Source organism: Manis pentadactyla, chromosome 3 (genome assembly GCF_030020395.1).
Source record: "Manis pentadactyla isolate mManPen7 chromosome 3, mManPen7.hap1, whole genome shotgun sequence".
NCBI classification, from domain to species: domain Eukaryota; kingdom Metazoa; phylum Chordata; class Mammalia; order Pholidota; family Manidae; genus Manis; species Manis pentadactyla.
The window spans coordinates 109,118,160-109,136,042 of NC_080021.1; the positions used below are offsets into that span (position 1 = coordinate 109,118,160).

Consider the following 17,883-nt stretch of genomic DNA (forward strand, 5'->3'; position numbering starts at 1 on the left):
GTGAGCATTATAAATGTGTATCCTTAGTTATCTAATATCAGTGTCTGCTAAGCAGTATGTATAAGTTTACTGAGGAAAGCATCTGTCTTCTGCTTGAGCCACAGAAACCCAAAATAAATATACGCTGAATGAAAAAGTCACAATTACTGCTTCATCCACCTTAATCAAGAACTACCACCAAGTAAATCTGTAAGAATTAGGTGTTTCTGGAACCTCTACAAAAACAATTCCTCTTTCAACCCTGAAACACCAGTCCCTATGCCACTCTGCAAGGCGGCCCCAGTGATTCTCTGGTTCTTTGCCAAACGTTTAGAAATCAGTGAGAACATTCATCTAAACCCCCAACCTTGTCTTCGTGCATACCCACTGGTTGAAGTTGAATTCATTTGCTATTAGTATGATATCCTTCATAGGGCCCAGGGAAACAACTTCCAGCTAAAACGACTTTCAATTATATATACAATGTATAAGGCAAATACCATGAAATTATTTAAGACAACCTTGGAATATTTGAACTGTGACAATGCAACTGGCATTTCAGTCACATCTGCCACTTACATTTCATTTGCAGGATATCATACAAGCCTTTCCAGCATTCACTAGACCTGTTCCTTGTCAAGATAAGAGGAGGTGGCCTCCATGTGGCAGCAGGACAGTGCCTCGCACATCTGACATGAATGCGGCCTGCCTGGGCAGCAGGGGATGGGTCTCTCAGTGCATCACCAAGGCGCCTCTTCTCCCCGTCTCTATGGGCTTATGGAAATACCAACCATCTACTTTACTTTTTACTCCCTCTACCCTAAATACCTTTTCTCTGCCTCCTGGCTTTTTCTTGCTCAGGCTTCCTGGTAACTCACAGTTTATGCTTACTCCTGACTTCTTCCTTCTTTTTCTATATTCAGCTTTCTGTATTCAGTTAACCAACTCACTTTATATTGTGAATTCAGGCTCTTCAGGGAGATTTGCACTGATTCAGTCACCATTACCCCCGCCAGGCCAAGTTCTTGTGCGCACTCCCTGCCCCTGCCACCCACTACCCATCAAGGGCTCCCAGGCCGCCTAGAGAAGGCCACCTCAATCCAGTTGGCTGTGCCAGAGAGGTGAGGTCACAGGAGATAACAAAAGCTAATGTAGGCACAGGGCCTGGGGCAGCAAACCTCAGGAGAAAGGTAGTAAGTGTGGCTATCCCAGGTCAAGAACAAGAAACAAGTTCATTTAAAGAGAAATCTACCAAGTAATTTGGGGTGCAGGAAAGTTCCTCATTTTCTCAGGTGAGATCACAGGAGTTCGGAGGTGCTCATTTCTCTGTGTCAGCCTACTACTCCCTTTCATGTGGGCTATTTAAGAAAAAGAAGTCAAGAGTGGCCAAGATCAAAATGTCATGGTATAAACACAAAATCAGCAACTGGGTCCTTTCTTCTAATATTGACTTTTCACCCTTTAAATCCATTTTCTCATTCTATTTTTCATAACTCTGTGGCTCCCAAATACAAATACAGTAGAGAAAGGCCTGAGAATTCTTAGAACTGCAGAAAGTTGTTGAGTTCACATTTGGACCATATCCAGTTTTCTGCCACCACAAAACTCTTGTTCAGTCTCTCTGTGTAGGAGATGCAGATTACATAAAGAAAGGAATAAACCTTTCCTTTCACCTACTTTTTAATCTATTATGTCTGAGTATTTTTGTAAAGTTATTTGATAGACTTCTGGTGGTCATGTCTCAATCACCTGTAAAACTAACTTCACAAATTTTTAAGTTAATAAAAGTATAAGCATAGAATATTCTAAACCTAAATTATTTTAGCTCAGGAAAAAAAAAACTCACGAAGTTATTTATGTCTCTGTGGCTTGGGTTCCAAAGAGTAAGTTTATTATCATGCAGGGGAAAACTTTGTGGAGGGAGGAAAGACAGTAAATTCTTCAAATAAATAAATGAGCTGTATTGCAATTTGAAATATCATCGATATGTTTGATGATTAATATCATATAAATATTTATTTCGTACTTTTGGAAGATGAATAACAGAAAATTCAAGATTAGGAAGAAGTGTTTATGTGTAAGTGTATCTGCAAAGTTTATCAATTTATAATTAGGAGGACTGGTGTACCTTTTTTTTGTTATAGAGGAACTTTTACAAAATGACACAATAAGGCTAAGATCCTAGTCTCAAAAGATTTATATGAGGATAAAAACAGGGACTGCCTCATTTTTTCCAACTATGGGAAAATTAGGGAAAAAAGCAATTCTGTTCTATGATAAATAAGCCATTCTTAGCTGAGAAATAAGAGCAACTTCCCATTTCATGTAGTCAGTTTTTACATCTTCTTTTCTTTGCTCCAAGCCATTTCTTTCATCTTACAAATACAATAAAGTTAAAATTGCATTATTGAGGACATATGAGGAATTTAATCTTGAAAGAAGTGAACTACAAGGACGTATTATTGAAGTACTGTGATATGAAATCAGAAAGAAACTGAGCCTGAAGCAGCATTAATACTGTTATCATTTAAAACTAAGTTTATTTGGGGACGAAGGCACATTTTGAATGACTCACTAATGGAAGCACACTGAGGGTTTGCTTTCATGTGGGCTATTTAAGAAAAAGAAGGGGGATTTGATGTGAATTGTCACAATAAACCAAACACCCGGGGAGTCAGCAATAACCCGTGCTCTGAGAACCCAAGGTGAGAACCAAGAAGTAGAACCATTTTGTTACATCCTGCATTTATTTAAGCAAACCAAGTGTGTAGAGATAGGAAATTAAAGCGTTATGTTTTACAAATACAGAAAGAAGACACAGACTAACAATACCCTGGAGAGAGTGCATCTGAGAACGCAGTCTATCATAGGAGAACACTGGTGGTGACCACACCGAAGCCATGGCCAATGTATCCATCCATCATTCTTGTTCTGACATCATTCAGTAGTTTTAATAGATAAGTCAGTGATTTGCTTTTAAACAATAATAATACTAACAATTAGGGTAGCCTTAAAGAATTTGTGAGTGACTGTACCATACATACATGTTGCTAGGCTTAAGGTGTTAGTTCAGTGCTGCTGTACAATATGCAGGGGAAAATAATGCCTTACTACACAAGTACTGTGACATCCACTAAAATGTGAACTAGTTTGCATAGGTTTAGCCCTCTGGGCAGCATGATGTTGCTCTAGTCCACCAAGGCTTAAAGATTCACAGTGTAGAGGAAAAAAACATGAATTAAAGCATTTCTACTAAAATATATTTTAATAGCTGGTGTTAACAATTTGCATAACAAAAGCCAAATTATACCAATAACAGTTTATCATTCTGTAAGCCCCTTTGTTTTAAAAACATTGTTTCCTTCAGAACTGTGTACTCTCAAAGTTAGTACAATTTTGCAAAGTAATCAACCACAATTCTACCTATTTTGAAGCAGACAGAAGCCAAACTGCACAATGATTCAATGTTGCATTTTTATCACAGGTCAAACTGTCCCACACCATGCCTGTAACATACTCTGGGCACTTCTAAACGCTCAGCCATTCATTGTATGGACACCGAAGGATGCGACTGTGATGCAGTTTTCTCTTTTCCTTTAAAGTAAATAATTCTTAACAGCAACAGGATTACAAAGAAGAGTATACTATGCAAACTGGATACCATATATCAAACACGAAAAGCATATGGAATTCCCCTGAATATACTGAAGTAATATGGATAATTGGGGAGGAAATTTGCCCTGGGGATCATTTTAGGCTTGTGGATTCCAGCAGTCTAAGCATCAAGGAATGATGGCCACAGAAGTACCACACAATATCTTGATGTTTTTTATCATCAGTAGTTGACAAATAGTTGCCTGGAAAGGACCCTAGTGGGCATGGAATACTTCATGTTTCAAAATAGGCTTTCCTGTTAGCATTCTTAACAGATACACAGCTTCTTATTTAACTTTAGTTTCTCAACTCTGCATCACATTACACCAAAAACCATACCTTAGCCACTTTGAGATTACCAAAGCAAACAGCCAAGGTAGAATGAATTTATGAAGTGAATTTCATCTTCTGTAATGAATTCAGCCTCATACTATAAGCCTTCTATGTTACAACAGGTATTTTAAATCTCAAACCTAAAGTTAATGTTTATGCACCTTCACTACATAAAAAATCCACAAAGAACCTTTCAGAAATAGATGCAAGAAGTATTTTCTAAAGTTCTAAACCTTTAGAGGTAAAATAAATCAGTTATCACTTTTCCTATCTGTCAGGGGCATCTCAGTTCCCTGCTCCAAAAATACCAAACATGTATCATAAAATATTACTATAGAATAGGCAGAAACATGTTTGCTTGGTTTTCTTTCCAAAACTGTAATGGATAAACAAGGTTAATCAGAAAGGCACCTATATTTTTATATGTCTGTGTTATAATTTTGGTATAAAACTCTATCTACTTTATAGAGGGAAGTGTTATTAAAGGATCAACATGTTTTCTTTATTTTTTCATTAAAAACATTCCTCTGGAGATGGATGAACAGGACGAGATGCATCGCCTTGAACTGCACTATTTGTTTTAGACAAGTCGGCTTCCCAACTCCCAGAGCCCAACAGAAAAAGGAGAGGATGAGGAGAGTCAGACTGCAGTAAAACTGGCAAAACTGTATCTTCATCATCTTCAAGCCATGAACCTAGAGGTCTAATCTCATCTGTATTCATACCAGCTGCTTGTGGAATTGTGCTTGGAAACCCCGTGCGGTCTGCAGAGCAAGGAGAAGCCTGAGGAGACGCGGGGGCCGCGTGGCGATCTGACGACCAGGTAAGAATTTCAAACACGGGAGTGTGTAAACAATAACAAGAGGACATGAAGAATTTGTTTTGCCACAGATTAGAAATAGAAAGATTTCCTAGAGAACAAGAATTAGTAAAAAGTTTGACTACAAAAACTAGAACAAAAGCAATATATTCTGTTGCTATCCATTTCTCAAGAGATACATGATCCACAAACGGTTTGGGAACCTTTTAAAAGCTATCAAATTGCCCTTGTGCTTTCATCAGGCTTGAGAACACATCAGGTTTAGAAAATCACATGCACGCGCTTTGTGCATGGGCATTTTCAGTCTTTTTAACTTGAGTTTTAAAAAGACTTAATTTTTAAACCCCTCTTTAGCTTCCAGTGTTACATGGGAAATACCTGTTGCCAAATTGAAGGTAAGGGAGCATGTGGAAAGTGGGAAAATTGCTCAAGAATGTAGTTTGAAAAATGATGCTATAAAAATTGCACTTTGGTATTAAACTTATCTGTTTCCTATATTTCTGCTGAGATGCTTAAAATCCTGACCAGCTTTAGTAACATGACAACACCATCAAGTTACAGTTTCGGGAGCATGTGACATCTTGATCTCCCTCAGTCTTTATTGTAAAGTAACTGCCGTCTAGTTAAACTCTGATTGGACTTTAATTCCAAAAGGCTGGCAACAGAAACGTCTTGCTATGCAAACACCATGTGGAGCTTAAAATTTTCAGAGACTTATTTCCCAAGTAAATATTGACTCTACATTTAATGAATCTGATTTTGAAATCAGCAGATGAGAAAAACAATGAAATGTCAAGCTGCTACTTTATGGTAACTTTCCTGACTATAATCAGCATTTCAAGTCAGTTTCCTTTGAGTTTCCTATAAATGTGCGATTTATCAAAAATTGTACCTGTCCTACATTTAATCTGCAAATTCAGTGAACCGCTACTCTTTTTTTATAATGACAGAAAGTGGTCAGTTGGGGTCACCATCAGTTTTAATACAGAGACATTTTTGTGAGACTATTCCTAGTTCAGCTTGCCTTTGTAGGTTTGTTAAACAAGACATCAAAACAGATGTGGGTGTAATCAATTTAATTGTGACTGGTCATTTCAAAGATAGAAAATCAGTCAAGCAGGTTATGTGGCCAACTGTAAAAACGCCTCAAAAAAAAAAATCTCTAGTTATTTGCCTGAATTTTTCTCTTTTCAATTTTATGTCTGTGTCACGTAGGTACAGTTTAAGGGTAATAAATTGTATTTACTCTTTTAGACAGATAAAATAACACCAGATTTTCAAAAGTATGTGCTAACTTTTCAAAAATGTAAATGAGTAACATTTGTCTTTGGACTCAAAAACATTTCAATAGAAAATATTTTACAGGACATTTTGTTAATTTCTTTGAATGTTTTATATAAGGAGATGTCTCCAAGACCCATACATTTCATGACATTTTTGTAACTTTGCCTTTTCAGTTTCATCACAACTACAGCATCAGACCCTACCTGAATGCTACCCTGTTGCAGGTCCCAATAAATGGCACAATCAGAAAAACACAGAGTTGCTGCTGGACGTTAATCTCGATGGTGGTCTTGGCTGCAGACTGCAGAGAAAACCATGACCCACCAGCAAGGGCAGCAGTCAGAACTGTGAATCCACTAACAGTCTGCAAGGTCAGTCTGCAAGGTCATGCACTTGAAAATCAAAATGTGATGACAATTTTTTTCATGAACAGCCTCTTGGACCTGGACCTGAAGTCTCTGATGACATTCCTGTCTTGCCCAAATCATGGAAAGGAAGTCTTTTCATTAACTGGTTTCAGCGGCTAGATTTCCTTTCCAGAATCTGACTGCCATCTTCTAAAATAGGAAACCAGATTGGCTCTCTCTCCATGTGGAGTTGGTAACTGTGGGTTCTGGCCTTCCCCAGGACACTTCATGTCCCCCTTTGTCTCTGGCTCTTGTTTTCTCTATTTTTAAATCAGTAGCAGCACTAAGTTACTGAAAGCTGTTCAATAAACACTTAAATCACTTATGTACTAGAGTATATGCCTATTTCCTAAGGTGTAAATCCTTCACAACTAGGGTGCAATGCAGCAGGAGAATCTCAAGCAACTTTTCAAAATACATTTTTCTGATGAGTTGGCAACTAGAGGAAAGGGCTTTTAGATGTCAGCCACATTTTTTGCTTTCATAACAGGAATGGCAGTGCAGCTGCCTATGTTACAGAAGCTCAAACCTACATGACATGCAACAGGGTAAAGGCTATTAGGGAAATAATATAGGTGACCTTAAAATTTGCCCTTTGCAGAGTAGCTGTGAACTTAGTTGGTCCTAACAGTCTGTGAAGCCAAGCATATACTTGGGTGCACAGAATGTAAATGGACAGTAGGATATGCCTTGGTACAAATGAGAAAGAAATAGACTCAAGTTGGCCCAGGGAACAAAGACATTTCTTTGTTTGGTAGAAGCTTCTAGGTCCCTAAAGCCACCAGTCAATATAAATTTAACCCAACTGTCAATCTGCCACTGCTTACATTTATTGTAACAGGCAAATTTCACTTGAATTGAAAATTCTCTAATGATTCAAAAGTTAAACAGTTTTTGTATCATTGGCTGTGTTACTGAATTAAAAGAATTGGCTTCTGCTGATTCCAAAATGACAGCTAAGAAGTTTCATATACTTGTTACATTTAAGGGACAATCAACATCACTATTAAAGTCTACAAAAATACATTTCCCAGAAGGGTTCAATAGCCAATCAAAGGAAACCATTAACACAATTAGCAGCACCAGGTCTCCAGACCTAATTATTTTGTTTGTAGGATTTACTGAAAATGCTGCTGTTTTCAGCCCAGAAGTCATTCCTTCTTCCTGGTGCCTGTGTATCTAATTGTCAACATAAGGAGCGATTATTGTAAAATAACTGCCAAGTTGTCTTAAAAGTATCTTCTATCTTTTAAAAAGGTTAGATTTAGTATACATTAGAATCAAGCTCAGAGGACAAGGAGAAATAATTAATTAACAAATTCAATGTAATTCGCTGGGAGCATCCCCGTCTTCCCAGTTCTCTGCACCGTGCCATACATCCAGCCGTCATCGATGGGCTGCACATTGACAATGTAGTCGCCATCCCGGAAGGAGACTTCATCTTCATCCTGGGCACTGTAATCGTACATGGCTCGGTAGGTCCTCTGAGAAAAGAAAGAACAGGTAACATGCCACAGACAGAGAAAATGTCACCCTCACAGATGCCAATCACAACAAGCCAACCTGCACATAAAGTAAGTACTAGGAAGATTTTCAAGCACATTTATTTCTGATGATCTGCAAACCAGAGCCTAGTGTCTATCCTGTATTCACATACACTAGTCTAGCAAAAAGAATGATATTTGGGGGCCAGAGAATGCCATAAATAGATTACCTAGCCCATCAAAACCCAACTACCTCCAGCTTCAGATAACCCCAAGATTATGTAAGTTCTCTCCTATTCCACAATCTTCAGAGAAAACCAGACATAATGGCAGACAGATCCATGTCACCGCCACAAGTACCCTGGCAGAGGCAACAGACTTTGCTTAAACTAGATACTAAGCCTGTTTGTTCCCTCTTAAAAATATATAATGCAAGTAAAAGAAAAAATATCCATAATTTACTCATTTTATAGGGTTTTGTATTACAGTGATAGAAATTTAACATATAAATGTTCTGAATATTGAGGTATATATACCTAAATCTTGCTATAATGAGAAAAATTTTCACTTCCTGACTTCAAGCTACATTGTAAAACTATAGTAGTCAAAACAGTGTGGTATTGGCATAAAAACAGACATACAGATCAATGGAACAGAATAGAGAGCCCAGAAATAAGCCCATGTATACATGGTCCTTATAATATTAATGACAAAGGAGGCAAATATGTACAACCAGGAAAGGAGAGTCTCTTCAGTAATTAGACAGCTATGTGTGAAAGAATGAAACTGGATCATTATCTTACATCTACACAAAAATTAACTCAGAATGGATTGAAGGCTTGAACATAGACCTGAAACCATAAAACTCCTAGAAAAAAAACATAGGCTTCTTGACATGTCTTGGCAATAACTTTCTGGATTTGACACCAAAAGCTTTTTCTGAACAAGTGGTACTACATCTAACTAAAGAGCTTCTGCACAGGAAAGGAAACCACCAACAAAATGAAAAGACAACCTACCAAATGGGATAAAATATTTGCAAATCACATATCTGATAAGGGGCTAATATACAAGATATAATTGAGTTTTACTATATTTGTTTTCATTTACAGCCAAGAATTTAGTTAATTTTTACATCAAACAATATCAAAATCAAGTGAATTTATAGACTGAGGAAATAGAACTTCACAGATACTTCAATAGAACTGAGACACAAAGAACTTAAGAGCAATTGAAGATGAGAAGGGCTGACTGTGTCTAAGTGCTCAGGCAAAAGCCAAGTGACTGTCAGCAGCTTGGAGACACAGTTTTAGCATGAGACCCCACATTTGCTAAATGACCTTGAGTACTGCCTCCAAACGTTAAAGAATGAATCAGTACTTCAGGATTTCCAATACGAGGTTTCGAAGACATCCACTGGTTATGTCATTTAGATTTTGGTGACCATTTTTATTAACATCAAGATTAATCAGTTAATATAACCAAATATTTATGCTTTTTAGACCTGAATGAAGATCACAGTTGGTTAATGCCAATCATGAGGTAACAATTAGATATTGTACTGGTTGATTCTTTGTACTGCTTACAGTTTTCATTAGTCTTTTGCTTCCTTCTAACATGAATGGGTCACACAAATGGCAACGTGTATCCTTATGTGAAAATGTACAATATTCAATTCAACTCTCTTCCACATGTATCTATATTTTGGAGATGAAATGGAAAGGGCAGGGAAGAAAGAACCCTTCAAGTTGATACTTACAAGATTTGGTGAATGCTGCATTGACCGTACAGATGACAGGCTGGTCTGGTGCGCGTACCCATAGCCCTGGGAATGGCTCTGCTGGTAGGCTCCAGGAAGGACAGGTGCTGCGCATTAAACATAGACACACTCAAAGATTTCTTACAGCAAGACCCAAAGTTCTCCTCCCAGGCCCTCAGGTGACTTCATGCTCTGCTCAAATCTTCTGAAACAAAGTGTTCTTTTCAGTGTCATACAACATTTAGGTAATTATGTTATAAGTGATCTCCAGATTAGTATAAATTTCAGCAATTAAGGACATGTATAGGAAATCAACTTAACATGCACTTAAAACATATTAGAACAATTTGTATTACTCTATTGCAGATACTATGTTAAAACAACACAAATACCAAACAAAAATTTCCAGTAATCTCTTAAACAAAATTATGTTTTCACTTGGCCATGTGATCCTCTCATTTTCCAAAATGAAAATTAAAAATTTAAAGGTATTTAGAAGGATTGTCAAATCAATGACAGAGTATAAATGCTTTTATAGGATATTTATATAACAGGATGCTCTCAATTTTTGAGAAACAGAGTTGAATGTTACCTTTACAATGGTGGTAAATACAGCATGTATTTGTTTAGTAGTTAATAATAAGTTTATACCCTTAAGAGGAAACTTTATTTAAAATATGTAAGTTCTCCATTTTATTTTGGCTGTAAGTTAAGACTAAGTAAGTTGGCCAAATAGATTACAAAAGCCTGAGAAACCAAACCAGGTAAATAATTTTATAAACATTTTTCTTCTATCAAAAAAGAAGGTATCAAAATAATATTCACTCACTCTGTGCTGTTCTCACCACTAATTATGACATTCAAAAGACATAGTTCCTGTTTTGAAAAACACACTGAATTCTAGAGAAATCATCACAGAAGCTAGTTTAAAAACCCCACAAAACCAGTAGATATTTGCTTAAGTCTGTGTCTCTCTGTTAGGATGTAGAAGTGTTTGCAACCAAAAAGCATGGGCTTTAAAGGAGGGTATTTTAGCAGCATGCTAGGTAAAGGAGGGTATTTATTCACCTAAATAATTACATGATACATTAGTAAAACTTGTATGATATATGTGCTATAAAAATCGATAATAGGTTGCCTTTTTTTGTTCAATCAGATTGAATATATAAAGTAATTCAAAGATTTATTCAGGATAGATTTTATAATAAAAGAATTAAGCAGATATAATTATTGGGTATTATGATTTATTAATATTTTATAAGTGTGTTCATTCTAATTATATGTGAGAACATCAAACTTTAAAGGTCAATCATCAGAAAATTACAAATCATTAATGTGCTCTCCAGATGATGATGATATGAGCCTGAATGGGGATTTTTTTACACAGTTCTTCAATTAATTCATATTACAATGTTGTTACAAATTGTATTTACTTAATGTCTAGATGTGACATCAAAGAGAAACTGCCAAGCTCTTTACTTGGATTGTAGTATATTAAAAAGTTATGAAAGCACTGAATATCCAATACTTCAGAAAATAGCACTTTTTAACATTATCAACTCAATTTAAATATTTCATGCTGAAACGTGAAGGATATTGTCAAAATTCACTCACAAAGAAAAAATAATAGAATTCCCGTATCTAGGCCCACTTAATTAGCTAATGAAAAGAGCCTTTTCTGGGTGTTGGAAGCTGGAAGCATTGATCAATCATTTATTCATTCCCTCAGTTCTCTGCAAACATTGATTACATAAGTTATGTGCTCAGAGGACTCACCGTATTGCCTGTCACTTAATAAGCCTCCATGAATTTAACTGATTATTGCTGTCCACTACATTCAAGGCATGCCAAGTGTAAGAGGAGGGAAGTGATAGAAACAATCGCCCTCCCAGAGCAGTGATAGCCTTGGACATCTGCCCTTTGCCCATTTAAAGAAATGGCTTTGCACATGGAGGGCATTTCCAGGTAACTGCAGAAGTCAACAACTCCAATTGCATTCCCCAGACTGGCAGGCCTGAACTTGGGCCATTTAAACAAGCCATTTCTTCATTAATTATTATATTAATCTATTTATAAATTCTAAATATTAAGTAAATAACCCCATCAACTTACTTAAAATTAAAAAAATAAGCCTTTAATCCTTTGTTACACTATTTAACTGTGACCTGTCAATTTTGATATACATAGTAAAGCACAACTGTCTTAAAATATTTGGGGGAAAAAATCTATCAGGAAAAGACAATGAGAAAAAAATTTAAATATGCTATCTCAGATTCAGTAGGCAGGTAATATGCTTAGATTTACATAGTTTGAACACCATAATCCCAGTTCCGTGCTCATCTGTCCTGAAAGTTCAACAATGTTATTTAACTGTGTTCTATCATTTTGGCTTTTAAAAATCAAGTATATTCATGCCTACTCAATTGCTCAAATCTGACCCTCAAAGGGAAACTGTAGCTATTTTCAAATACAGCAGGAAAAGAATAATCTTTTTGCCCTCAATATGTGTGGGTTGGAGAGAGCAGGAGAGTTTAGAATGAGAAACTGGGAGGAAATACAATCTATCCAGTCCATATAGTTCCTCTTCATGCCTTTATTGGTTATTTCCATCTTCTCCTCTGGCTGCATTACCTAATGCCAGTCCCTTTAGGGTTATCAAGCCTTGTTATCTACATTATTCCTGATAGAATAAAAGAGTTTTTAGGTTGTTCCTATTAGGGTTTCAGAAAAACATAATTGAGAGTCCAGTAGCATCAACTTACTAAAAGCAAATGTCAACTTAACAAGAGGCACAGACACAGCCTTGTAATTGTTTTGCTCCACAAATGCTTTTTATGAACCACAGATAAAAGAAGCAAAAGGAAATTGAAAGCCACCCTTTGAAACTTCATTCATTCTTTCAAATTTGGGTGAAAACAGCTATTCTGTATATGAGATTTCTTCTGTGAAAATATGGAATTCCAAGGGCTTTGCAAAATCCAGATGTTAGGATAATTTTGCAACAAACAAGGCCTTCGTGTCAAAGAAGAAAACTCACACTGCCCTCTCTATTAAACCAGTGGTCACATCCCATGGGCGCCGGCACAGAGGGATGATGGCGAAGGCAGGACAGACTTCCAACCCAACAGTCTTGCTACGGAGGGATTTTCATTTCAGTAACATCAAAGCCCCAAAACAACAGCTCTTATTATCCTAGGGCAATGACAAAACACAAAAGTGTGCCTCAACTTTCATTTCACACTGGTGAGATGGGTTGACAAGCGATCTGGAAGCTGACTGAAGCTCTAAGGACTCCAGGCTCCATTTGCATGTCCTGCAGCATTTATAAAATGAAAATTTTTCCTCTAGTGCACAGGAGAGTTTTCTATGAACAGCCAGTACTAACATTTTGTATTTAATGTTTACTCCAACAGTGGAAGTTAAAAAGAAGCATGAATAGACACGAAGATCATAAAACAGAAGGTGAAAATGAGGGAAGAACAACTTTTAAGAGGCTTCACAAATGAAACTGGAAAATAAGGAAATAGATGCAAACACACAAAGATCAGAGTAAATAAACCAAAGAAATACACCCACAGTGAAAGGAGAAAAGTACCCAAAAAGAAGCCCACTTTGGGAGACAGACCTAGAGAGGGAAAGCAGAGGAAGAGGATTGCACTGGCATAAAAAAATATTGACTAGTGGCTTAAACAACAAACATTTATTTATCACGGTTCTGCAGACTGGGAAGTCCAAGGTCAAGGCTTTGGCAGGTTCAGTGTCTAATGAGGACCAGCTTCCTGATTCATAGACGGCTGTCTTTTTGCTGAGTCCTGACATGGCAGTAGGGAGTGAGGTTGCTCTCTGGAGTCTCTTTTATAAGGACACTAAATCCTTTTCCTGAGGATTCCACCCTCACAATCTAAGCACCTCCCACAGACCCCATCTCCTCATACCATCACCTTGCGGGGTAGGATTTCAACATGTGAATTTTGGGGGAACCATTTATATATTTGACTTAGTCGACTCAAGTAAGAATTTCTAAATTATTTTTCTGGCACTCCGCAGTTCCTAAATAGTGAACAAAAGCACAAAGTTAGTTACTTCTTAAATTATCCATCAGTTAAACTTAACTAGTCTCACATGCCCAGAAAAGCTGTGCATTTTGATTTCAAAGCTAACTGGTTTTTTTCTCCAGAAAATTCTGTGGATGTTCTCCTACAGAACTGAGCTAAGACATGATGTGGTTTGAATGAAGCTAGAGAGCTTGAGATTTAAGAAGATCTGCTATTTTACTTTAGACTAATTTAGCCAATTTCCTCCTACATTTAGATTTGAGCTTCAACTTGCTTATTTTCTCTCTGATTCGTTCCTAACATTTAGGTATATAATTCAGGATAAACTCCCCAATTTGAACCTCTAACCCAAACCACAAATATACACAGGATTGTCACTGAGGGAAAAGGAAATAATTTCTGCCTCAAATATTCTCATGCACAAAATGCATACTATGTCTACAGTACATGTGCATGCTACTGCCCCAGACAAAACAAAACAAAATGCAGGTGTAGATAAAATGAAGGCTCCTGTGGCCACGATTCTCACCTGGCCCTGGTTGGCTAGCTCACTACACACGTGTGGGCAATATGTCATTATTGACTCTATATAAAGAGCCCTACCCAGTGCTCTGGCGACACGGTGGCAGGGCTGCAAGACTGCAGGAGAGCAGAGCAGAGGCTGGAGTGGTGGTAGCGCCAAGGACAGAGAGACCCAGAGAATGGCTGTGCAGGTAGAGAGGCCTAGAGGTGGAGACCAGCTTGCTGTATGCAGACTCGCTCTGAGTGGATGGGATTTTAGTGATTGACCTGCCACTGTGGAAATAAAGTTGGGTATAACCCTTTCACTCCAAGAACATTCTACTGTCATTTTTTTGGTCACATTGAATCCATAGTGAACTTGCCCAGGGCTGAAACCCATTGGCAAGACAACAGGAATGTACAGAATGGACATATATGTGTTGTTTCCTGAGAAGAACTACATACTTTGGGGCAGTTCTTTGAGAAGGTAAAATCAATAAAGAATGTAAGGGTAGCAAGTAGACAGGGATACTGTTCCCACTTGGGTAAACCAAATCACTGAACTGGCTTCTGAACACAAATTTCAACACTGTGCCTGAAAAGTCAGCTTGTAGCAAATCCCAATTTTCCTCAGTGAATACTACTGCCAATATTGTGTAAATCTGTCTTATGTAAGATTTATTATTCAAGTACAATGAAAGAAACTCTTATTATGCCACTCAGAGGGTATTCCATAAAACTTACTGTATAAATATATCGATAACATATCTGGAGGAACAGAAATGGATAACATTTCTTTTTTTCTTTTTCAATCAATAAACACATATGAAATGGATTCAATGCATCCCTGACATGATTTGAGGATAGGGAAATAAGGGAAAATGAATGTAGAGGATGCACTGCATCTCCCAGAGCCCAAGCTATAAGTTCAAGGTCAGTGGCTGGGACTAGAGACATAGGCAGGTATAAAGAGTCACAGTCAGGCAGGGAGGTGAGCAACAGGTTGTTGGGGTCGAAGGCACACAATTATAAAGACATTTAGACAGAATCTAGGTAAAAACTTGAGAGACAGATGAGTAAACAAGTTCAGTACACATGGGGCAGGTATATAGGGTATAAAGATCAAGAACAGGAATGTCTGAAAGGGGGGGATGGGCAGATCAGGAATATATTCAGATTAGGCAGTAAGGAGTAGGAAATCTGGCAGCAAGAGAAGAAGCACATGACCACAGCCTGGAGATAATGACCAACCAGCATGCAGAAACACAGCACGCCACCCAGCTGCATCAGCCCACGGAGATGGTTAAGTGGTTCCTGTGAAGACAGGATCCAAGCCTGGGGCTTGAAACAGGAGTATATGGGCACCTGGATGAAATAGGAAGTTGGGGGAAAGCAGGGAAATCTGTGACTACAAAGATAACACTGTGACTTTATTGTTTTATATTTAAGAAAGGAATGTAAATATGTATGCACACTCAGTCTATTATTCTACTTGGACATCAGGTTTGATCCATAAAAACCTAAACGTACTGTATCGATTTTCATTACTAATGTTCAAAATACAAAAACCATGAACACCTATTGTCTCCTTTACATGAATACAACCTTTAAAAATGTACGAAGTTCTTCCAAAGTTTTCTCATTTGGTACACATGCTATAGCCATATTTATATCCTTCCTGATGAGCAAACCTTCTCTTTTTCCCAATCAACTCAGCTTCACAGGAAATATATTTTTAATTTTTTATTGTTTGCTACTTAAAGTGTCAGATGTTTCTCCTTCATACACATATGGAACCCTTTGATTTAATTTTGGCAAATCAATGAAAGACACATGTGCCTCTTGGAACACAGGCTATTCATTGGTATTTGATCCTTCCCCTAACTTCATACTCAGAAAAGGAAACATGTTTCTTTCATTCCAAGTTTATTCATACTAGGAATATGAGTTTCTCTAAGGACTTCAAATTCAGTCAGAATTCTGAGCCTTTGTCTTGGGGGAGCAATAAAATGAACAAAAATTTCTAACAATTTACAGTGTGTGCTTTTTTATAGGCTTGATGGCTAAATATAATCATGTAATATTCTACTAACTGGATTCTATATTATAAAGGACTAATTCATTTTCCTATAATTTCATCACAGAGATTTAATATTTTTGATCAACTCTTTAAACCTGCCTAAACTTAAATGAAGATACTAATACATGCTTTTCTGACACATACTAGCACACTTCTCAGATTCAAATCAGAAATGAGACTCAAATACAGTAGGAAAATAATACAACTGAGATTCTCTTGTCAGGGAATTGGGGATTGCCAATCAGTAATCCAAAAACTGAAGTAGTGGCTAACATAGGATTACTGGCAAGTTTGTTTTAAATGAAAACAAAGAGTTCAAAATCAGGACTGTATTTTCTAGCAGGTTGTTCTGATTATCTAATTTTAAACTATGTTCATCATTTAAAACACTGAATTTGGGGCAGAATGGCATCTGTAAATCACAAAACACAAATGGGAAAAGAGAATCAACAGAAAAATTAATGTGAATACTGGGCAAATGATTATGACTTTATGAAACTTGTCATGTCAGTGGGTTTCAGCCCCAGGCAAGTTCACTGTGGATTCAGTGACTGTGGATAAAATGAGAGTTTCTGTGGCCAGGATTCTCACCTGGCCATGGCTGACTAGCTCACTGCACACCTGTGGGCAATACATGGCTGTTCAAAAGAGCTCTGCTCAGTGCTCTGGGCACCACATCGTGGCAGGGCTGCAAGGCTGCAGGAGAGCAGAGCAGAGGCTGGAGTGGTGGCAGTGCCGAGGACAGAGGCCCAGAGGATGGCTGTGCGGGACAACTGTGCAGATGGCTGTGCAGGGAGAGAGGCCCAGAGGATGGCTGTGCGGGATGGCTGTGCAGAGAAGCCCAGAGGACAGCTGTGCAGACAGAGGGGCCCAGAGGCAGACTGGCTTGCTGCATGCAGACTCGCTCTGAGTGAATGAGAATTTTAGTGACTGCCTGCCATCTAGGAGCCTAACCACATCTTCACCCCAAGAACATTTTCTGTCATTTTCTTTAGTCACACTGAATCCATTGCGAACTTGCCATAGGCTGAAACCCATTGGCAAGACAGTGACTGACCAAAGAAATGACAGTAGAATGTATTAAAAGAGATTTTGAAACACTGCTGGTTGGGTATATCTCCATTACTATAAAAATATATTAATAGCTTATCATTGTACCTGCACTTAATATTTCTGTTCACAAATTAATGGCGATTTTAACTTCTAAGGATGGCCACTGTCTTTAGGAGCTTAAGGCCCGTTCTAGTGGTCTTCACTGAGTCCAAGACAGTGAAGCCTTGTTCCTGCATTTTTGTCTCCTTTCATTCTCTGCTTTCATTCACCATTTGCTCAGTGGGCGCTGCCAGTCCTGTGTGGATACTAGAAGGGAAGCCAGTAAGACAGTCACTTTCTCACCATGATGTTCATGATCTAACAATAAACTAGAATACAGACATAGAAGCCATAAAAGTTATTAATTCAGAATTCTGATGGGCTGTGGATAAAGTGAAGGTTCCTGTGGCCAGGATTCTCACCTGGCCCTGGTCG

General features: G+C 37.8%; 1 protein-coding gene across 3 annotated transcripts in view; it reads right to left on the reverse strand.

The window, feature by feature from the left end:
• Positions 1-2,707: 2,707 nt before the first annotated feature.
• The window catches only part of NEBL (nebulette), a 330,843-nt gene continuing 315,667 nt past the window's right edge, over positions 2,708-17,883 (reverse strand). For all 3 annotated transcript variants that reach the window (XM_036880945.2, XM_036880946.2, XM_057498268.1), the window contains 2 exons: positions 9,721-9,827; positions 2,708-7,961 (listed from right to left, as the gene is read on the reverse strand). In XM_036880945.2, coding sequence (XP_036736840.1) covers positions 7,785-7,961; positions 9,721-9,827 — 284 coding nt within the window. In that variant the 3' untranslated portion in view covers positions 2,708-7,784. The remainder of the gene's footprint in view (positions 7,962-9,720; positions 9,828-17,883) is intronic.